Source organism: Prinia subflava (genome assembly GCF_021018805.1).
Source record: "Prinia subflava isolate CZ2003 ecotype Zambia chromosome W unlocalized genomic scaffold, Cam_Psub_1.2 scaffold_33_NEW, whole genome shotgun sequence".
Taxonomy (NCBI): domain Eukaryota; kingdom Metazoa; phylum Chordata; class Aves; order Passeriformes; family Cisticolidae; genus Prinia; species Prinia subflava.
In genome coordinates, this window is record NW_026960610.1 from 2,819,581 (window position 1) to 2,842,440 (window position 22,860).

The 22,860-nt window shown below is 48.2% G+C and overlaps 1 protein-coding gene and 1 long non-coding RNA gene across 9 annotated transcripts in view; one reads left to right on the top strand and one right to left on the bottom strand.

Annotated features, from left to right (window-relative positions):
- LOC134565119 (transcription factor 4-like) overlaps positions 1 to 14,259 on the top strand; it is a 66,635-nt gene extending 52,376 nt beyond the window's left edge. For 7 of the 8 annotated variants that reach the window (XM_063424527.1, XM_063424522.1, XM_063424526.1 and 4 more), the window contains exon 6: positions 14,029 to 14,259. In XM_063424527.1, the coding sequence (XP_063280597.1) occupies positions 14,029 to 14,255 (227 nt within the window). In that variant the 3' untranslated portion in view covers positions 14,256 to 14,259. Of the gene's footprint in view, positions 1 to 1,517; positions 1,660 to 14,028 lie in introns of those variants that run through there. The other variant, XM_063424529.1, reaches the window with a different exon arrangement.
- Positions 14,260 to 18,459: 4,200 nt separating this feature from the next.
- Positions 18,460 to 22,516, bottom strand: LOC134565120 (uncharacterized). The gene is made up of 2 exons (XR_010083780.1): positions 21,815 to 22,516; positions 18,460 to 20,061 (listed from the first exon to the last, which is right to left on the bottom strand). It is a non-coding gene; the product is annotated as an uncharacterized LOC134565120 (long non-coding RNA).
- Between the last annotated feature and the right edge of the window lie 344 nt (positions 22,517 to 22,860).

Genomic DNA, 22,860 nt, shown 5'->3' on the forward strand with positions numbered 1-22,860 from the left:
TGGATGTCTCATTAGATGCAGCTTGTGGGTGCCACTGATGCCTGTGGGGACCTTTAGAACTCCTCTGGGAATATTCTGCCGTGCTTGTTGTACTCATAGTGGGACAGCTGCTGGTTTTTCCTAATTCCACCCCTCCCTCGCTTTGCTGACCAGGAATATTTAGGTTTGTGCTTCCAAGTGCTCCAAACACCCCAAGCTTCACCCAGTGTTCCTTGGCTGCTCCCTGCCCATGCCCATTTTAAATGGGATTTTCCCCATCTCAGGCAGAACATGGTCACAGCTGATGGTTTTCATCCCAGCAGCTTTGATTTCGTTGCTGTTATGAGGAGAACTGGAATTTTTTGCAGATTAGTAAAGTTTACCCAACACAGCATTAAAAGGCCTCACTTTCAATTGCTAAACTGTAAACATTTAGGATTATAGTAGTTTCACGTTCGCCAATTTTAACTTTTCCTGGCTGACGCAAAAAATTTGTGATAGTTTTTTGTGCTTACTCTCTTTTCTTTCTGTGAGATAGACTTTGGGAGGTGTCTTGGTTTGGAAAGACAGGTATCTGTCAGGGAAACCTGGAGTTTCCCTTGGAATGGAGAATGTAAAGCCCCCTCCCTCCAAATTATTATAATTTTGCAATTAGGAGTTTTCAGGCAAAAATATGGGAATAGGAATAACAGTTCTTTAGTAGGAATAATAAAAATGCAAATGCAGTAATACAAAAAAAAACAACAATCAAGCAAACAAACAAAAGTCCTAGAAACCTTGATGGAGTCAGGAATACAACCTGACACCCTGTCGGCCAGGGTGTTGGAAGCAGTCTAAATAAGTCCTCCTGGAGTGACAGATGTGGTTCTGTTGGCGTAGAGATGATCCTGTAGACAGGTTCAGTGGTGGTGAGATGAGTCCAGTCTTAATCTGAGAATCCAGTGGGAGAGAGGATGTCTGGGGTCCCTGTGTCCCCATTTTTATCTAGGTAGGGAATGGTTGGCTCCTCCCCACTGGGTAGAGCATCTCACAATGGGATGATGTAATGTGTCATGTCATTGGTGAGCCTTAATGGCCCATTAACAGAAGATATCCCCTGGAGGGTGGACAAAGTTGATGAAAGAGATAAGAAACACTGCCCCACCTGGTTTTAACAGCTGGTCTATTGTCAGAAGGCATCCACCCTCCTCCCCCCTGGAGTTAAAAGAGATAAAGGAAAAAGAAACCATCCCCCAACTGCTTTCTACACATGAAATAGAATACACTTTTTTTGGTTACATAACCCAAGACAGGAGGAAAAAAGCAAAACAGGCCCAACCTAAAGGTTAAAAAGATAGATTTATTTACACACACTAAAGGAAGAACAACAACAAAAAAAGAAAGTTTCAAAACTTTTCCCTGTCGTTCTGGTTTTGAAGACTTTTCTAAGCCTTCTGTAGTGTTCTTCATATTGGAGTCAGAATTTTTACTTTCTCACAGTTTGTACTATAAACAATGGCCATGTTTTTCTAACTCTTTCATTGTTTACATATTTCTAGGTGGGAGGAGAAAGTTGATTGACAGTTGGCTTGACCAATGTGGTTTCAGAGGTGGAATTCCATCCTCCAATCCACAGGCCCCATAGGAAATGTTTAAATTTGAGTTTTGTAAATAAACTTGCCCCTTTTCCTGCTTTGCTCACCAGTGTGTCCTCGTGTGGTTCTTTTCATGTCATCTGTGACATTTCTCCTCTCTCCACAAACTGTTCACCCTCTCAGAAGCAACATAGAGAAAGAAGTTGTGATTTTCAGTCAGTTTCACCATTTGGAAAATAGTCTTTCATTACTTCTTTAGGAGATGAGTCTCTTTAGAGTCATGGATCCCACTGATTTTGGAACAGTTTTCTTGTGGTTTTGAACTGTCACAGAAAGAAACAGCCACCCGGTAAAAAACCCTGCTTCCATTACCACTCTGACCCTTCTTCCCATTAGCAGTTTCCCAAGCTTCCCATGGGTCATGTGAACTCAGACATATTGGGGCATCACCTTTTAAAGATTAACAACTCTAGAAGCAAAGGATTCTTCATCTTAGGGAACAGAGATGTCTCTTCACTTCTTCACTGGCACAAAGGCTTCTCATCTCTCTCTGTTCAAGCATCTCATGGGACTACAAGAATCACAGATTCTAATGCAGTATTACTCAGTTTATCACAACACCTTTGCTCAAAAATCTACAAATAAACAATCATCTCCCCAAATGCATATCTTTCTCATGATTTGAAGGGATAAATTACATATAGAGTTCAGTTCCATGGCTCTAACTGAAGTTCAGCCAGCAGGCAACTCCTCCATCTTTCCTCTAATTAGTGCTTCACTCTCTCTCTCTCCATCTGACTTCATGCTATGTCTTCTCTATGTTCACTCTGCCCATCTCTCCTCTCTCTCAAGGAAGAGTTAAGCCTCAAAAACTTCATGTTGTTCAGAAAGGGTTAAATCTGCCCAGACTTGCGATGGTCATGTGATTTGCCGGGCCTTCCTTAGAGCACCTGGGCTTCTCTCCCCTTCTCTTCTCTGCCCAGGAGTCACTGGAGGAGAGGGAGAGAGGAGGCTCTACCCACTCCTCAATGGCAATCAGGGAGGCTGGGCCCAGCTGGGCCCAGAGGTGTTATCAGGGGCCCAGCTCTGCTCAGCTGGCTCCAGGCCTCCGGCCGCCTCCCCCGCCTAAACAGGGAGAGTGGCAGGGCCCGGCTGGCCTGAGCATGGAGGCCCAGCCAGCTTGAGCCGACTCCCCCGCCAAGAGGGGAGGGAGCGGCAGGGCCGATTGACCTGGGCCGTTCTAACAGAACAGCCCGGCTCGATGTTATCTGTTCTGTGTCCGGAAGGAAAGGACTGACTTGCCCTCCCTCAGAATTTTATGTGGGTATTCCTCAAAGTCGCATCTAGCTTCCTCAATGGTCTAACAATATGTCAATATTTAAAAATAAACTCTGATAGGTGCCTGTCTCAAAACAATTCCAAGGTCCTGACAGGGAACTATTTCTACTTTAACTAAAAACCAAACTGTGTCAACCTATAACACGGATGAAATTCTCCATGCTATGGATCTGACTCAGCCCACTCTGTATTTTTTAAACCTTCTGCAGGAATAATTTCAACATTTCCTCAAATGGGATCACATTTCAGCCTGGCAGATTTGGGATTTTCTCCCTCAGTGTCTGGCACAGCGGGAACATTAATTCCTTTTCACACCACCTCTGTTATGGCAGCTGAAAAAGGGACATGGGGAACCAGGAGGGAAAGGGCCGAAACTGTCCAGGAATTTTAGGGATGGGGCTTGGAGCAACCTGGTGCTGTGTAGGAGCTTCTCGGTGGCGTAGAGTCGGCGACAAAGTATCTCTATAAGCAAAGCAACTGTAGTAGCATGTGGTTTATTGTGAGGGCCCTGCTTGTAGCTGCTGAGCACAGCTAAAGCAGGCCAAGAGAGCAGGAAAAAGGGAAGAGAGAGGGGAAAAAGAGCAGGGGAAAAGACAAGGAGGTTCTGAATACCGTACAATAAATATCTTTCCAAGTTGAATAGTCTGTGTTGGACCGACCAATCTAATACAAGATAACATTTACATACAGCCAATAGAACTGTCCCATTACCTTTGGCAAGCAGAAGAGTATTTATTGTTGAATCAAGAGAGATTGCCTTCAGCTAGGCACACCATTGTTCACTAGCTTATGGCTTGGTACCCCACACCCTAAAGCCTGCCCTCATTTCCATCTCACTTGTTTGGTCTCATACTCACAGAAACTAAACCATCATATTTACAAGGCCTTTCTACTTTATCCTTCCCAACAGTGCTGCCATCTGAGTCATGGAGTTGTGGAATGTTTTGGGATGGGAGGGATTTTAAGGATCATCTCATTCCTGCCACAGGCAGGGACACAGGGACACCTTCCACTATCCCAGGCTGCTCCAAGCCCTGTCCAGCCTGGCTTTGGACATTTCCAGGGGCTCTCCATCTTTGGAGATATTCCAAACCCAAAGCCCACATGATTTCCTGTCAAGCAGAGCCTTTAAAGATGCCTAGAAATGCTTTGTAGGAGCCACAAAGCCAGAGATGTAAAAATTACCCTTCCCAATTAAGAGTTAATGGATTTGTAAGTGCTGCCAGTCAGGATTCCGAGCTCAGCATTCAAGTGCAGTCCTGGAGAAAAGAAATGACAAGGACATCTCCATTTCTTTGGAGCAGCAGCAGATGTATAAATAGAAACTGTCCACTGTGGCTATTCATGTGCAGGAGAGGAGCCTTGAAATATGAGTTTGTCCTACAGACTTTGCAGGCAAGTTTACATTCCTTGGGATTTGTACTTAAACAACTCCAAGCATTTTGAAGGAGTTCTTTTGTGTGACAACCTGGAATTGTCATCTCTGGAGGCAGAAGGAGCATGCCCTGCCCATAATCCCAGGCTCCTGCCCATAATTCCAGGCTCCTGTCCATAATCCAAAAATCCTGCCCATAATCCCAACCTCCTTTGCAGAGATCCAGGCCCTGATTTCCAGGCTCCAATGCTCCATTTAATGGGAAAATCCCATTAAAAATCCAGTCTCCAATTTCTATCTCCCGGATCTTTATCCGGCAGCTTTTCCAATAAAATCCCGAGGTTAACAAGCTCTTGCCTTTTCCAGGGATTATTGGAGCTCAGCTTTCCAAGAGGCTTTTGTTGCTGTTCTCCAGCTGAGCTGAGGTTGGAGGCAGAGGGAATTTTGAGCTCCCAACTGTTTGGGTATTTGGAGAAACCTGGAAGTGACTTTCTGAAAATATTCAGAGGACAGGGAAAAAGTCAATTTGTAGATATATTGGTTTTGAGAAGTGGAAAGTGTCCCTGCTCCTTGCCCGTGGCAGGGCGTTGGAATAAGATGAATTTTAAAATCCCTTCCAACAGAAAGCCATTCCATGATTCAAAATAATCATTAAAAAACCCCCAAACAACACAAAGAAATTCAAATCAAATTAAAACCACTCCCAAAAAAGAAGGGTTTAAGAATTAATTCCTGCTTTTGGTGGCTTTCTGGCTGAAGTTTTCTGGCTCAAGTGGCTGCAACCCCTTAATGACTGCATCACCCCAAGGTCCCGCCACTCTTCAGGGGGACATGACTGGCTGCGGGCGGAGATTTGCATTACAGCAGAAAATGGACATGTGGGAAAATCTGGGAAACAAAACAAATTTGGTGAATTAGTGGGTCATTTCCATAGGCAGTCATGCTCTGTTAAGCAGGGAAAAACAAAGGGTTTGTTATGCTCTTAGTTAAAGCCCAGAGTGTCCAACAAAGCCGAGTTTAATTAATAAGCATTCTCAGCCTGGCCCTGAAGTCTGAACTTCCCAGTGTGGAGAGATGGGGAATTAAAGGAGGAGTTAGATAAATAAAATCAACTTTTGGGGGGAGCTTTGGCTGGACTGTGCTGGAAAAAGAGCCGGAGCTGCCAGTGCCAGGCCGGGAGGGCTGAGCCACACTGCCGGACGTGCTTAAAACGCCCAGCTGCCTGCATTCCCTCCAGGCTTTTCCCTCTCCATCCAGGACAAAAGGTGAGCCTTCCCTTCTCTAGGAAGATGCAGAAAATCCTTGGGATTTTTGGAGCTGAGCTTTTCATTCCAGCCCAGCGGCTTTTTCAGGAAGTGCTTTTCCCATGGCTGCTGTGGCTGCCGTGCCTTAGGTCGGAGGCTCAGAGGAGATCACATTGAAGGGGAAGCAGCTCCAGGGACAGGAGGGCACAGGAATTCTCCCCAGCCTCATGCCAACAGATCCCTGTGGCCATATGGTCGGAACTGAGGGCAGCACCAGTTCTCACATCAGAAGAGGCAGCCGGGACTGGGGCTGGGCTTTGATCCCAGGACCATGTGAAATAAAAAGCTCTGGAGCACGGACTTAACAGGAACCAGCAGGACTTTAATTAGATTATATTCCTTTCTAACTGAAATCAGAGTATTCCCATTTAGTCCTTTAGCCTGCAAACTTTTCCTGTGCAGCTGCAGGCTAAATACTCCCTAGTGCTGAAAAAGAGGGATCTTCTGGGAAGCGAACATGGTGATTAAATGTAGGGAGGAAGAAACTAGAAGGACAGAAGATTCCAATTTTGCCATTGTATGTGTTTGTATTTCTCTTTGTGTTTGTGGGAATTATGTGGGAAAAGGGGGTTGGATTTAAAACGAAAGGCAAGGAGGAAGTGGGGAATAAAAGTTGGAAAAAGCTGTATTCGGGGAGGGAAAGCCAAGGGAAAAGTGAGAGCAGGCCCGAGGTGAAGATAAACAATCACGACGGATTTATTGTGATGCGGAAAGAGGAGGAGGCCAGGATGGGGAATTTTAGGACCTCTTAGAGCTGGAAAGGGGAATTTATTGACAGATGAGGTAGACACTGCTAAAAAATAAATTGATTTTTCACCTCAGTGTTCACAAAAGAGGACGGAGAACAGATGCTGGAATCGGCTCTAAATTTCCCAGGAGAGAGGCAAGAAATATGGAAGGAAATAGGGATTATTCCAGACTGGGTGATCACACGGTGGGTGAGAACATCAGTGGATAGATTAAAACAGAGAGGAGACGTCCCAGAATTGCTCAATAAAGAAAGAAAGGTCCATGTCATGTTTACAGGGAAAAACATCCAACCATCCACCTCTTGTCCATCCGCAGCGCCCTCAGCTTCCACAGGGTTAACCCTGCGGGCAGTGTTTGTTCCCGAAGGATTTCATGGACTTGTTTGGTGTGGGACTCTGACTCATTACAAATCTGTTTTCTGACAAGGAGTGGGAGACTGGATCTAGAGCCATCGCAGCCATGGCTGGGAAATTCCCCTGGAATTCAGGGTAGGATTGTTTGAGCGGAGCCGGATCAGCCCAGAGCTCTTGGCCTCCACCAGCTGAGTGTGTGGGGTTTAGGTCAGGCCGGGAGTTCTCCTGGTGCCCCCATCCCAAGGGAAGCTGGGATCATCAGGATATGCTGTGCAGCCCCACTTCACCATCCCGTCCTTCCCTCTGGGATGTGCTGGATTTGCTCCCTCTCCTTGCCTAGCAGAAGGCTTCTTGGCCTGGCTTTGATATTTGGTTGCATGTGGGCTGGTTTTGATCCCGTTGTGCAGAGCTGTCATCGCTGCCCAGAATTGCAGTCCCGGGGCCAGCTCATGTAGTGCACACCTGGAGAGGCTTGGGAAGGAGTGGCCTTTAAAGCGCTGCTTCTCCCTCCTCCAGGGCCACATTCTTCCTCCAGCATGTCATGGCATTTGCTGAGGAGACAAAATGAGGGCAACAAGCTACACTTGAAAAGAGGGAATATAAAATCCAGCTTTGCTAGAGGGTTCCCTTGACGTGGGACTTGCCTTGGCCGTGGTTCTGGCCAAATCTAAAAACCCTAAACATTTGCTATTTCTAGAATTTAATTTTTGTAGAATTGGGATTGGAAGGGATCTTAAAGATGATCCCTTCCAATCCCACAACTTTTTTGATAACGCTTTCTAGATGGAATTATGGAATTGTTGAGATTGGAAAAGGGCTTTGAGATCAACCATCAACTTTAATCAACCATCAGCTCTGTGTTAAGGTCCGGAGTGAAAGAGTTCCTAAGTGGAAGAGGGAGAGCAGAAGGAGAAGGGGAGAAAAGGGAAGATGTGCTGGGGGAAGTATTCAGAGAGAGCTGGCGGATCAGGGAGAGGGCATGAGATTATTCCAGGTGAACCACAGAATCCTAAAACAGACTGGAAGAGATTTCAGGGATCATCCCAGTGCAGGCCCTGCAATGAGCAGGGACACCTTCCACTATCCCAGGTTCTCCAGCCTGGCCTGGAGCACTTCCAGGGATGGGATATCCACAACTGTGAGTGTGGCACAGGCGGATCCAGCCAGACACGGATCAAGGTAGAAATGAGGGAGCTCGGGAAGCTTTAAACATGACCAAAGCACTTTTCCCATGGATCAGGAGGGATAGAGGGCAATGGGAACCTGCTTGTCTGGCAGTGGAACAGAGCAGAATGGGACCCTGGACTCTGCTGGGGCTGGAAATCCCTCAGGAATACTGGGAGTGGTTCACATGCTCTGTGGGCTCGTGGTCCTGTTTGAGGGAGAGCGCCGGATCCGAGCTCTGATGGGAACCAGCCCATCCCAAGCTCCCCAAGGCTGGAAGACCTTTGGTTGCTCTTTTGGGGGTTTCCTTTCCCTCCCCTGGCTACCTCCTGGAGTTAACGAGGTGAGATGCATGTGGAAAGGTTGAATCAAAGTCAAAGGAAAGTCTTTTGGCACTTGGTGGGGATGAGGGAGGCTGCATCCGTAATCCTGCCGCGGTCTTCATCACCTTATTATTAGAGCTGTGTAAATCTGGCAAGGATTTGTGTTTGCCAGATATACCCTGGCCTACATTGGGGCTTATATTTGGAATTTGGGCCAGTTTTCATGCCTGTGCAGTTGGGAATTTTTGCCAGTTCGGAGCATAACAACAGGAAAGAGGATAATGAAGGACAGAGGAGTCAGGAAAGGAGAAAACTCAGGATGGGAGGAACTAGGCAGAGCAGACAAAGGAATATGGAGCACATTCCTCCTTTCCAGCTTCCTCCTTCCTGAAGATATCCTTTAGTTGCCCTTTCACGCTTGGGTGTTGCTCTTTTAAAGGAAATTCCTGCCCTCTCTCCATGGGATGAGCACAGGCAGATCCCAGTGGGGTTTTCCTAACTGAAGGATTGTAAAACTGTGACTGCTCAAGGTCAGGAGAACCCAGGGCAGAACTGGAATAAATCTCGGTGAGGAGGTGCAGGAGCCCAGATCTCTGTTCCTTAGGGATAATTCTGTCTCCTATGGATGGGTGGAGCTGGATAGTGCAGGATTTTGTTCCCGTCTGCAGTGGTGATTCACTGATCATGAACTCGGGGAGGTCTGGATGTGATTCCTGTGCAATCCCACAGGAATACACACTTGGAAAACTCCTTCCTTCAGAGAGGAGTCACAGAATCATGGAACACTTTGGGTGGGGAGGCATCTTAAGAATCATCCCAGACATGGCAGGGACACTTTCACATCCCAGGTTATTCCAGCCTGGCCCTGGGCACTGCCAGGGATCCAGGGGCAGCCACAGCTGTGCCAGGCTCAGACTCTCAGCCTGGCTCCAGAGCCTTCGCATCTCTCCCATGTGTTCTTGTGCCTCTGGCCTTCTCCTTTTGGAAACCCATGGAGTTTTCCCAGCTTTGGCACCTCGCAGCCTCCCCTGACCTCTTTTGGCTGTGGCATTGCTTCTCCCCGGGCCAGCCCTGCCCAAATCCCTGGGACACTCCTCTCCAGCTTGGGAGGGAAAGGGAGATCATTCCCATCCCTGGGAGGGTGAGGCAGAGGAGCACAGGGACCACAGCACCCATTTCCAGCTGTACCTCGTACCTCATACAAAGGACTTCAAATCCCGGTAATTATCTGGGAAGGGGGAGGAGATGGACGTTTGAGTGCCTTTGATCTGGAGCTGGAATCTGGCTGGGCTTTGGAAAATTTCCTTTGAAAGGAGCCGCACTCACATCTGCTTTTTGTACCGCCATTCCTTTGGAGCCAAAAAAAAAAAAATAATGGGAGAGTTTATCCATGCAAATGTGTGGAAAATCAGTCTCGGGCAACACCTCTGGCCAGGTGAGTGGGACAAAAGCAACTCGCAGCCTTTCCTGGAAAATCAGGTGATTCACAGTGAGTCTGGTGGGAAGAGCTGGAATTTTCATCTCAGTGCCTTTATGTCTTCCTCGAATCCTCTCAGATATTCCATTTTTTCTTTATATTATTAATGCAGCAGCTGTTGCAGTTTGGGCAGCTTCCAAAGGACTGGCAAACTCCAGGGGAAAATGGGGAATTCTTTCAACTTGGGAAGCTTTAGTTTTGCTTTCTGGAGTGTCTGGATGAGGAGCAGGTCCATCCCACAGAAGGGAAGGATCATGGGAGACCTCAGGGCCTGAAGGGGCTCCAGGAGAGCTGGAGAGGGACTGGGGACAGGGGATGGACACAGGGAAAGGTTTCCCACTGCCAGAATACAGGGATGGATGAGATATTGGGAAGGAATTGGTAGTTGTGAGGGTGGGAGGCCCTGGCACAGAGTGCCCAGAGCAGCTGTGGCTGCCCCTGGATCCCTGGCAGTGTCCAAGGCCAGGCTGGATGGGAGCTGGGACAATGAAGGTGGCTGTGCCCATGACAGGGGTGGCACGGGATGAGCTTCACACTGCACAGCCCTGCCGGAGCTGGGATCTGCTCCCAGCCTTGAGGAAAACCTTGGAGCATCACAGGGAATGGAATGGAATGGAATGGAATGGAATGGAATGGAATGGAATGGAATGGAATGGAATGGAATGGAATGGAATGGGAGCTGCGTCATTCGGTGCTGCGGGCCGGGCCATGTTGTGCCATGGCGGGCCGGGCGGCCCTGGCAGCGGGGTCAGTGCTGGCGGGCCGAGCGGCTGTGTGTGACAGACTGTGAAATGGGGCGTTGCCGCGCGGCTGCGCCGCACCTGGGCCCTTCAGCTGTGATTGATTGGCTTGGCCATGTGGAATGGGCCCATCTGCTCTCGCTCCTCCTGTTTGTTCCAACCGCAGCCCTGCCTTCCCAGTGGCTGCCGCGGGATCCGCTGCCTTCCCGGGGAGCCGCGGCTCCGCTGGGAGCTCACGGAACGCGGCCCGGGCCAGGCCGGGGGCGGCAGCGGCGGCTACGGGCCCTGCGCCCCGCGTGCTCCGGGGCCGCCACTCCGCCTGGCACAGCCCGCGCGGAGCGACTCTTACTGTGGCGAGGAGTTCTCTTGTCCCCGAGCCAATACTTAATTAAAACTGCTGACATCATGGTGTTATAATTAAGCGTAGCATTAATTAAGCTGGAATAACGATTTTTTTTTTTTTATTAAGAGCTGCTCCGATTGTGGAAACGGAAAAAAAAAAAAAAAAAAAGAAAGAAAAAAAAACCCAAATAATTTGAGATGAAGGCAGGAGAAATGCGTCCCCGTGCTCCTGCTCCCGGACAGGGCTGGGAATGGGAGGAGCGTCGGCCACGGAAAGTTTCGCGGGATTTTGGGAAATTTGGGGGATTATTTCCCTTTTCCCTGGTTTTTTTTTCCATTTTCCCTCAAAACTGCTGATCGGTTCCTGGAATTCTGATGGCTAGTTATGCATCGGAGAGCTTCGACAGCTGCATTCATCATCATAAAATGTAATAATTAATGACATTCCAACAAAGAAAAATATGCAAATGAGAACTCATTAGCATTTTCATATTCAGCTTTGATAATGCTTTTGCTGACAAGGTTGTAATTAATGAAAATTCATGTCGCAGTCAGGAGATTGGATCAGTTTCATTCCGCTCACAATTCCCAAATGCTTGCATTATGGAAAATCGGCGGCTCTGCCAACTCTTTCAGGGAAGAAACACACACACACACTAAAAGCACCAGATGCAAATGAAGGGGAGGGAGCCGTTGATGTGGCACTCAGTGCCATGGTTTAGTTGAGGTGTTAGGGCATGGCTTGGACTCAATGATCTTGAAGGTCTCTTCCAACCTAGTGATTCTGTGATTCCTGGGGATTTGGGAATGGGGACTTAGGAATGGGATGACATTCCTGGAGCCTTTGGGAATGGGGATTTGGGAATAGGGTGACATTCCTGGTGCCTTTGGGAATGGGGATTTGGGAATAGGGTGACATTCCTGGTGCCTTTGGGAATGGGAATTTGGGGCCGTTTCCTTCTTTCCAATCGCCCTGCCTTTGTGCTCTCTACGAGTGGAGTCATGGCATGGTTTGGGTTGGAAAGTATCCCAAGGATCATCCAGTTCCAATCCCATTCTGTGGGAAGGGACACATTCCACTATCCCAGGTCTCTTCAGGATCCTCGTTATCCTCGTTATCCTTGTTTTTATGCGTGCTAACAGTAACATCCCAGCTTTAGCGGATTTCTGGGCACAGAAATGCCCGGAGCCGGAGTGGGGTGCTATTTAACCCCTCATTTTTGGGGGGCCAACAATTCCAGGGACCCAGCTGCTCAGCTGGAGCAGCAGGAAGAGGCAAACCCAGCAGGCAGTGCCCGTGGCATGGTAGTGCCGGCAGTGCAGTCCGAGCTCATAATTGTGCTGCATTTTCTGAGCTGCCTGCTGCAGCACCGGCCCCGCTCCAGTGCCATATGGTCTCTCATGGAACATTTAACTTGTCAAATATAATGAATCGGCCTGCAAGCACATTTGTGCTTACAGTGCTCGGCTCCTTCCTGGCCACGGGATGAAGGATCGACACGGAGACGGGAACAGGAGCCTGATTCCCCCGGAGAGGGTGACCTAGATGGCAGGGAATTTTCCCGGGCATTATCCCTGGCACTGACCCTGGCAGGCTGCACATTAGATCCGTTTAAATCGGCCCGCTCCGAACAGATTGTGCCAAGGCTCGGGAGGGAGAAAGCCTCGGCATTCCCGCTCTGGCTGGAAATTCATGGGAATTCAGGGATACTGCAAAAACTCTGGGTGTTCCGCAGTAAAAATGGGATGGGAGGGTAGAGGCAGTGGTTTCCATGGATGGAAAACCATCCAGGACACGAAAAAATCCTCATTTCTTTCCAGGAGGTTTTCCTTGGATACTCGGGAATTCCCCACAAATTCTAGATGGATTTCCCAGCTGAAATGAGGCAATTTTGGATCTCTAAGGGAAAAAAAAAAGTCCCATGGATGGGGCAGGATAAGGAATTCCCATGGAGTGTGTGGTTGTTGGGAGAGGCAGTGGAGGTGTCCCCTTGGGGATTCAGGTAATCTTGGAATGCTTTGGGCCACAAGGGATTTAAGGATCAGCCCCCCCCCCTGCCATGACAGGGACACCTCCCACCAGCCCAGTTATTCCAACCTGGCCTTGGACACTTCCAGGGGTCCAGGGGCAGCCACAGCTGCTCTGGGAATTCCATCCCAGCCCCTCCCAGCCAGGAATTCCTTCCCCAAAGCCATTCACTGGGTGCTGTCCCAAGTCCCTCTCCTTGTTCCAGAGGCATTGTGCCACTGTTGGGAGTTTGTGTGCATTCTCAGCCCAAAAAAGATCCCAAATTATTTGGGAAGTGTTGGTTCTCCTGTTCTCCTGGAATCGTTGATGGGTGATAATTGGGAATTGCGTTGTTTTGGGCATTAGCCACATCATTCCTGCTGTTTGCCCTTCTGGCAACCTTGGAATTTGTTGTTAAAAGATCCAAAGGATCCCAACTTTGTTTCTTTTTCCATTCAAAATGAGAACCAAAATCAATATTTCAAAGGGGAATCTTATAGGATGGGGAATATATGGAATCAACAGAACTTGGGTAGGAATCAGTAACAGAGCTTTAATTTTTGTGGAAAGATTGGTTGGAGTTTTTTCGGAATATCTCCTGGATGAAGCATACCAAGGAGTGGTGGCCATTCCAGGTGCCACAGAACCCTGGAATCTGGGAATGATTCCCTAAGGATCACTCATTCTAACCACTGGCCTTGGAATGTCCCAGGAGAAAGGGTCTCTGAGCTCTCTGCTCCTGTCCCATCCCAATTCCTCTGTGTGGGAAAGAACGTTCCTGGATGTTGTGTTGGTTGATCCCAAGCCTGCTCCATAGGCTCTGGATCTCTTTATCCATGTCCAGGATGGGTTCTGGGCACTGTCTGGAGCTTCCTCCTCCCTTGGGATCCTCCTCACCCTGGGTTTGGTGAGATCCCAGTGAATTCCCAGGTTTCCAGCTCCACAATCAAGATGTGCACAAACAAGGAGGGATCGCTGTGGGGTTCCCATTTCAAACCCTGCTTGGGATAAACCCGGATTCATCCCATCCCTCAGTATTCCTTGGGGCTGGAGTGCAATTACAGCGTGTTCTTATCTTTGATTTTTGTGGGAATCATGTTCCCTTCATCATTTTAATCTTCTGGCATTCACCAATGCCTTGAATTTCCCTTCCATTCCATTTTCCTTTTCCCTCCCCAGCCCCTCTTGCCCTATTGTTATATTCCAAGGACAAGAGGGCTGAGACACGATCAGTGGTTTTCCTTGGAGTTCTTGCTGCTCTCCCAACAATATTTCCAGGCTGTTCACTCTTTCTCTCCCAGAGCCTGAAATTCCACCCTATCCGAGAGGAAAAGATGTCGATGGAATGGCTCCAAAGCAGGAATTGTCTCCCCAAATTGTTCTTCCCATCACGGCATCTCTGTGTGACCTCAGGCGCCAGGAGCATCCCATGGTTCTGAGGAATTTGCAGCTTCCTCCCCTCATTAAATATCCATATTCTCCTGTCAGCCTGGGAAGAAACAGGCTTTTTGTTCCAATAAATCCCTAATTGAATTAGGGAAGTTTATTATTCTGCTCGCAATTAGCGCCTGGATTTGATACCCGTCTTATTAATCCCTGGATTGTGGTGCTGCCTATAGAACGGTGGGACACGGGGCAACTTCCCTTCATCTTTTCCCTTTTTTCAAGGATGGAAAAGATCCCTGGGGAATTTTCCCGGAGCGAGGAATGTTCCCCAAAGGGCTCCTGGGGGTGGATCCCATCCCTTCCCTGAGCTCCGCAGGGATCTCAGGTGGGATTCCTGGATGCAGCGTGTGCCAGGAAGGGCTTTCCGGATATTTGGGAATTAACCTCTCCCGTTTACAGCCCCACTTCCACCCCAAGTTTGGCTTCCGCTGGTCAAGCTCCAGAGTTTTATTCCCAGATTTCATTCCCTTGGCACTGCTGGGAGCTGATTCCTCCTGATCCATTCCCATCCCCATTTCCTGCCTCGTTCCCAGCAGAAACATCTCATGCCCCTTGTGTTGGAATTTCCCTTGGAATTCTTGGGATGAATATTTTCCCTCGAGCTTTGTGGATCAGGCATGTCCCATTTCCTGACCTAAAATCCCTGGATTTCTCCTGCTTTTGTTGTCTGGCCTTGCCATGGAGCACAAAGCAGCACCACACTTCCATTTCCAGGGACGAGCTCCTTTGTGATGGAAAACATTCCCAAGGGACAGAATTTGGAATACTGTGGGCACCTCCAAACCAGCAGGGCTGGGCTGAGCCCGGCTTAGCTGAGCCCGGCTCCCCCAGCTCCTGGGCTCCGTGGGGACAGTGCCTATGGCTCCTTGTGCCTGCGCCCATGCCCACAGCAGCCACAGCAATGGCGAGCGCAGCACAAAGGGATGAGCTCCTGCCAGCTGCTCCCGGTGCCAGGGATCTGCTCCTGCCATCCCAAAATTCCCCTTCATTTCCCAGGTTTCGTTCCCTTTTTGTGTTCCCTTCTTTTTTTTAATCTCCCCTCTCTTTTTTAATTTCCTCCTTTTTCCCTTTCTTTTCGAAAGAACAGAATATTCCGAAGTTCTGCAAAAATTCAGGAGTGCTCTGCTGGCTCCTCTGCTCATTAGGTGGGCAGGAGGTTTTTAATCCTGTTTTTCCTAAGAAAAAACCTCAGGAAGGTGCCCAACAGGACATACAGAAATAAATATTTTATATTTTTACAGATGTATTTTTCCACCAGCGAGGTGCTCACAGGCATTACATAGACAGAAGAAAATCCTCATTTCTTTCCAGGAGGTTTTCCTTGGATAATCTGGAATTCCCCACAAATTTGAGCTGGATTTCTCAGCTGAAATGAGGCAATTTTGGATCTGTAAGGGAACAAAAAACCCCATTTTTTAAAGGATGATCCATCCCGGGGCTGGCAGATCCGGGTTCGGAGCTCTTCCATCCTCCCTTTCTCCTGCAACCCATCTGGAAGAGAATTTGGGATGCCGAAATTCAGGATTGAGGCCAAGTTCAAGTGTCTGAGTGTGTCCCCCGGCAACAGAAATTCCCATTGCTCATTAATTGGGATTTGGGAATTTCAACCCGTTCTCTCGCTCTGAAGTTGATCCCAAACCTGCTCCCTGTTCCTGGCTGAGTTTGAGAATTCTCCTTTAATCTCTCATTAAATTTGTCATTTCTTTTGTCGTTTCATTTGTCTGTCAGGGGGAGAGTGACGGCTTCGCTTCCCATTGGACAATCCTTAATTACCAAAAAAATCCAGGAATAAAATAATAGATTGAAGCCAAATTACAGCTGGAAGCGTAGAACTATTCAAATTCCAATTCCCAATAATTTCTGTTCTCCCCAGCAACATTTTCCTCCGTCTAAGACAGCCCCAAACCCAAATATGGGACGTCAAAAACCAGAATTAAAATATTCCGGTTGGATGAGCCCCTTCAAAAAATGTTTCAGCATGAAATCTGAGGAAATATTGAGTTCAGATAATTTACAGAAATGATTTCACTTCCTCTCCTCAGTGGCCTCATCCCTCTCCTCTGCTTCCCAGCCCCAGCCTTTCTCCAAGGCAGGGAGAAGGAGAGGGCGAACGGGATGAGTCCCGTTTATCCTTTGGAAGTCTCTGAGATTTCCTAAATAATTTCCCCAACTCCTCCAGCAGCTTCTTTCGGGATGCATTTGTGGCCACTTGATAAAACACAAAGGGCACGTTTTGGAACAGAGAGGGAATTTTTTTCTGGAGGGAGCTGGAATTCCATGTTTGCCAGGAAAACAGGAGCTGCGTAGAGTGGTTCCTTTGTCTGTGCTGTAATTGGCATTGTGTGAATATCCTGATATTTCCTGAGCTTTTCCTGACCCAAGTTCTCCCCTGTGCCAAGCAGCTCCAGCCACTGAGCTTTGTTCCCCGAGCCTCGGCAGGGCTGGGAAGGAGCGGCACCTTTTCCCAACCCTGCCAGGACTCTCCCTCCATGCCAGCCTCTTCTCCCTTTCTCCCTTTCTTTCCCCATCCTGTCTCCCCAACTCCCCCGGCACACAATTCCAGTGGGGGCCTTTTCTCCTGGAAAGCAGGGCCTCATGGGAAGAGTGCGGCACACTCCCCTCCTGCCTCTTTGGAGGAGTTGTAGCCATGGGGTTTGGCACTGCCACCGTTGTCTTTGTGCCAAAAAATATCCGCAGCGGCTGCCGCATTCTCAGACCGGAGGCTTGGCTCAAAAATTCTGCAGTGGATGCGGCGGGAAGTGACAGTGCCGGAGCCGCGCAGTCCCTCCTTGGGCTTTTTTTTTATCCTTTTTTTTTTTTGAACCCTTCCGAATCCAAATCTCAAGAAGGGAGAATCTTGAGCTTTCCCTAGCCCTGGAAAAAAAGCCAGGCTCCAGTGCTGAGTATGGCATTGTTACCCTGCTGAATCCAGGGGAATGGGGGAAGTGGGGAGAAGCTTTTCTGTGGCAGCACAAATGGGTGATCAGAGAACCACTCCTGGTGGCTTCTCTGCGGATCCAATGCTTGGCATGTGCCAGGGAATGGGATGCTGGGAAGCAGAGTTCATTCAAAAATCCCTGACTGAGGGACAGATCGTTTAGGGAAAAGGTGTCCCCCCTCCTGGCCTGCCGGGAATGAGGTGTGGAGAGGAAAAGGGGGATCATTTCATCCTTCCAGGGCTGGGCTTTAACCGTCCCTTGAGTTGTCCCCAAACTGGGAGCTTTGTCCCCAAGGGATTTCCAGGTCACAGGAAGCAGTTTCCGACAGCTGAGGCAAAATTCGCTCAGGAGCTCAGGAGCCACGGGCTCAGTGGGAAATGTGACTGCTGGAGATGCAATCTTTTCCAAGGAGCATAATCCTAAAAAAAAGTCAATCTCCCGCTGGCTGTGGAGCCGCTTTGGTACCTCACAGACTTCAACAGAGTGCTGGCCGAGTTCCCATTGATGTCATGGAAACACTCAAATTACTGGGAATGATTCATGTCTCCGCTGTTCCCGATTCCTCCCCCACACAAATAGGAGTGGATCTGATCCCTGACAACTTGTAATTTGCAGGGGGTTTATTTTTGTATCAGGATAAATATTTTTTCACAACTGAAATTAAGCCGAGCCTGAGCCGATGGCAAAGGAGCTTCCAGAGCGCGGGCGGGAACAGCACTGGAGCCGCTGCCCTCATCCTGATTTTCCTGAGGGATTGATTCCCCCAGCTCCCTTCTCCTTATTCCTGGGGTGATGGGAGCAGCACATAGACTCGCAGACCTGGTTATTTTCCCAATTTAAATCTCACGATGGTTTCAACCTGGCATGATTTTCAGCGTTGCCAAGCCCAAGGTGTTCCATGGGGTTAGGATCAGCAGATCCAAGCGCTTCCCAAAGTTATTGGAGTGTCCCGTGAATCGCAAATGTATTGTGGAGGTTCAATAGAGACACAAAAACTGAAATTTGGATGAGGAGAAAGCATTTTTCATTCTGAAGCACTCAGAATAAACCAGCTCTGAGGCAGGCGATGGATATTCCGATCCCGGAGCCAGAATTTGGGGGGATGATGAAAGGAGCTCCAGCATCCTTTGTCTCAGGAGCTGCCTCCCGCAATGGGGATAGCACTGGGAATAGAGAGCTGGCAGCTGGGCACGGAACATTCCTGGCACGGCAGCAGCTGCTCCCTCAGAGCCTTTGTGCAGAAAAGAGGCAATTTCCCAGGAAAAGCAGGAATTTCCCAGCGTTGGTGCCGTGACCTGGTGTTGCTACGGTTTTCGGACGGCACAGAAATAACAACATAACTCTCCATGATGGTAAAGATGAGAGCAAACTTTATTCTTCTAAATTCTACTTTTATAGAGTAGTTCGGTACAAAGAACATGATTGGTTATTCAGCGTCTACACCCTTTTGTAAACATTTCTTTCCAGTAAACATGTTGGGAAAACACCACCTGCAGATAGTTTCTCACTTCCCAAGGTTTGTTTGAATTCCTCCTTTAGATTTCTCAGGCTAACATGAGAAAGTTGCTCACTTGCCTTTCACACAGACACTAGCAGAGCCTGAAGCCGAAATTCAGACCAATGTCAGGCCCACATCTCCCCCTTTTAGTTTTTGCTGAGGGCAGCGTCTGTGTCTGTGTCCTCTCCTGCAGGGCCCTTGCAAGAGAAAAAAAGACAAACATGACACCAGAAGTCCCATTAGTAATCAACCAATTACTAAATAGAACTTCCATTGGGCACTGACTTAAATAGTCAGGGAAGTTCTGTGGCATTTGGTGTTGACCCTTCACAACCATGTCCATGCACCAGTGTCAAGCTTAGCTATTTACTAATTCTAATACAGAAAAAACCAAAACATCATTAGCCTGCTCAAAAATGGCAGTCTAATTTGTCAAGATCCATCACTCTAGGAATCATCCTTTCAGATAACAAGGGCTTTTCCTGCCTTTTAGCAAAGGATGGTGGTCCTTGCATTACACCTGCAACGGCAAACTGATTTAATTTTCCAATTATTTGGACAACCTGAGTTGACCTTTTTTTTTTTTTAATACAAAAATGCATGCAATGTTTGAAAGGGCAAAGACCCATTGCAGGATGTGCAGGATTGGACCATTGTTCACTCAATTGGCCCATGATACCTGTAGGATGTCACCTAGAAAGAAAGAATAAGAATAATAAAATTAATAAAAATATCAATAAAAAGATATCTGACTCCAAAAATATCTATGTGATCCCAATGACCAGAAAGGCAAAAACCACAAAGTGAAATAACAGCCCTTAATAATTATAAAACATACACCGAAGGCACGTGAAATATTACCTAAAATACAACTACATCTATGTAGGAAAACTTAAATAAAACAACATCTACTATAAAATTATAACACATGAAAAGAAAACGTCCATTGAGACAAGATGTTGATCCTTAGCATCACTGGATGTCTTCTTGAAGTCTGGAGCAGGGAGTGACTCGAGGAAGATCGACGGAAACAGAACCATGCTGCTGACACAGGACTTTGTTGTCTCCCTACCTTCCAACCACATGGTCATCTTTGCAGTCTATGTGACAGCCAGAAAGGCTATGCAGTGTCCCTTTTCACTCCTCAAAGGTGATGGGTAACACGACTGCTGAACCTGCTAATGATAAAACACAGGCACATCTTCTCCTTAAGTTAACAAACTTGTCAGGCTCCATTGTCTAAATTCAACATCCAGGTTTCATAATTACTTTTTCTTCAGGTTCATAACATAAATGTTATATTGTTGCATCTTATCTTTTTGATAATAATTTAGATCAGCCCAGGAACTGCAAAAGCTGAAGTGCTTCTTTTCCAGTGACAACCTGTTCATCCTTCCCGGTCAGGAATTTTAGGTTCACCTCAAAGATCAATTCAGCTATTATATTTAAAGCTCAAATTGTTGAGTCAAATAACTCATGCAATTTTTGCTAAAACATCTGGGCAAACAGGCAATTCCCACCCAGAGAGAGCCAAGGCATGGCCAGTGCCCAGCTCTAATGGCAGAGGAATCCCTTACACCAATTTTAAAAACAAGCTTCTTAAAAATCTTATAATAAGAAACTAATATGGTAATTGACACCTCCTAAATTTGTCAGGGTAGAGATGCTCTGAGCTCAGCAGGCTCCTGAGACGGTCTGTGACCAGGATTGGAACTGCATCCCAAACTGTCAGGACAGAGGAGGCATTCTTACAAACTCAGATAACCTTATCTGGAAATCTGAAAATATTTAGAAAATCATGAATGCAAAACTAGCATGGACAGCTAGAAAACAAGGAAAAATTCTTGGGTGACACGTGTCTTACAGGCAATTATAGACAAATAGCAAAGTACATGAGAAGAAGAAGCAGCAGCAGCAGCAGCCAGCTGTAGAACTGTGATAACTTTATCATATCAGTGAATTCACATCAAATATCTTAAAAACTGAGATAACACTTAAAACTCATAACTGATGGTTATACTGTAGAATTATTAATAATTCTTGTGTTATCTGCGAAAGGCAACAGAGGTTGTTTATTTGTTTTTTGTATTTCTTGTCATTTTTCTTCTATTATGAACAGGCATTTAAGGCTCCAATTCTGTTCACAGAGACGCCTTGAGAAGAAATGTTTTGAGGGAGGGGGGGAGGGAAAAAACCCAAACAAAAATCAACTGTCCCTCTAAAAGGAAAAGCTTCTGCTCACTTCAAAGGCGGTGAAGCTATTTGGCCCTCCCTGAGTGGGGCTTTGGGGGCTCAAGGGCCCCAGGGCCACCCCGCGGAGCTGGGGGAAATCCAAACAAACGTGGCCCCCATTTCTATGTTAAAAAAAAAAAAATCAAGCGAAGCAACTCCTACAGCATTATGAGCTGTCTAGAGGAACGGCAAGTTCCTCATGCCCTATTCACAAACACCGCTCGGCCCGCAGGGAAGGAGTGGGGGAGTGAACCCCGCCGCTCATGGCGGGGCGAAGGGGGAAAAGGAGCGAGGAGACCGCTCCTCCGTTCCTATGACGACTTGCTGCGCAAATTCACGCGGGAAGGAAATGAAAACAGTGGTGAAGTGCGTGCCGGCGGGGCAGGGGCCGGTGGCCCCTGCTCTCATCGCCACTGCACACGGCGGGAGAAAACCTCCGCCGGGGGGGAAACGGGGAGGGGACAACGGAGCAGGGCTCGGCGGGGCTCAGCCCGCCGCCGCCCTGCCGCCGCCTGTCTCGAGCGGAGAGCCAGCGGCCCCCCTCACCGCCCTGGGGGGAAGGGGGGAACGAAGAGGCAAAGCCGCTCCAAGCCGCCCGTCTCAGCGGCACCGCGCGGGGAAGGGACCTGCGTGCCCCCCCCGACCCGCATGCCTGGGGGGAGGGGAGGGAGGCCGAGTACGGAAAAGCGAGCGAGAGAGAGATTTTGCAGCCGCTGCAGCGCCCTGGAGCAGGGCGGGAGAAAACCCGAGCGAGAGAGGGAGAAAACAGGGAGGTCGCATCCGTGCTGCCATGCCTGTCTCACCGCACCCCCCACCCCCGCGCAAGGGAAAAGAACAAAGTTAAAACACAGAGACACAAAGAAAGACAAGCCCTAAACTCACACAGGCAATCATAAAAACAAGCACAGGTAACGTTAAAAGCATAAAACACTCATAAAGTGAACTTTTCGCCCTGAACACACAGAAGGATACAGAGGGATCAAAGGTTTTCGATCCCGGTCCCGTCCGCAGGCCAGATGCTGGGCCACTCCAACGAGGAAAGGATCGTTGTGTCACACTCTGGGTCGGAATCTGACCAGATGTATCTTGGACGGGCTGGCATCTTTTAAAGTCACGGTACAGGCCAGTCGCAGTGGGTGATAACGCAGGAACCGCTGCGTAGCCATCCGTGGTATGAAGAAAGGAGAAGGAAAAGCCAAGGAAGCGCCGTCTCTGCCGGCCGGGAGAGGCTTACAGACGCTCGCTTTGATCTCGGCCAGACAGAACCGAAAAAGGTCGGGGGAGTGCTGGGCAAGCTGTCGGCAGCGAAGAATTCCAGCTGCTCTTGTCAGGAAAGGCACAAGCTGTCCTCTCTCAGGAGAGGGGTTCCCCAGGTTTTTCTGGAACCTCTGCCCGACTGTCTTTTCTAGAAATTGAAGTCCAGCTGTGCTGGGTGCCGTCCAACCTGCTGTCTTTTGGCAGGATTGATCTTTTTCCATGGTCAGCAGGACCAGCATTCTTTAGAAAAAGCGTGGAGATATTTCGTTTACCTCTCTGAGGAGGCAGGTAGCAATTTTCAAGCTTTGCTGCATGAATCAGTCCCAGCTGCGCTGAACTTCTTCGAAAACGTCAGGTCACCAGATGTTGTTATGGTTTTTGGACGGCACAGAAATAACAACATAACTCTCCATGATGGTAAAGATGAGAGCAAACTTTATTCTTCTAAATTCTACTTTTATAGAGTAGTTCGGTACAAAGAACATGATTGGTTATTCAGCGTCTACACCCTTTTGTAAACATTTCTTTCCAGTAAACACGTTGGAAAAACACCACTTGCGGATGGTTTCTCACTTCCCAAGGTTTGTTTGAATTCCTCCTTTAGATTTCTCAGGCTAACATGAGAAAGTTGCTCACTTGCCTTTCACACAGACACTAGCAGAGCCTGAAGCCGAAATTCAGACCAATGTCAGGCCCACAACCTGGGATGTTTTGCGGGCAAGAAGGGTGGCATGTCCCTGGAATTGGGTTGGGATCAGCCC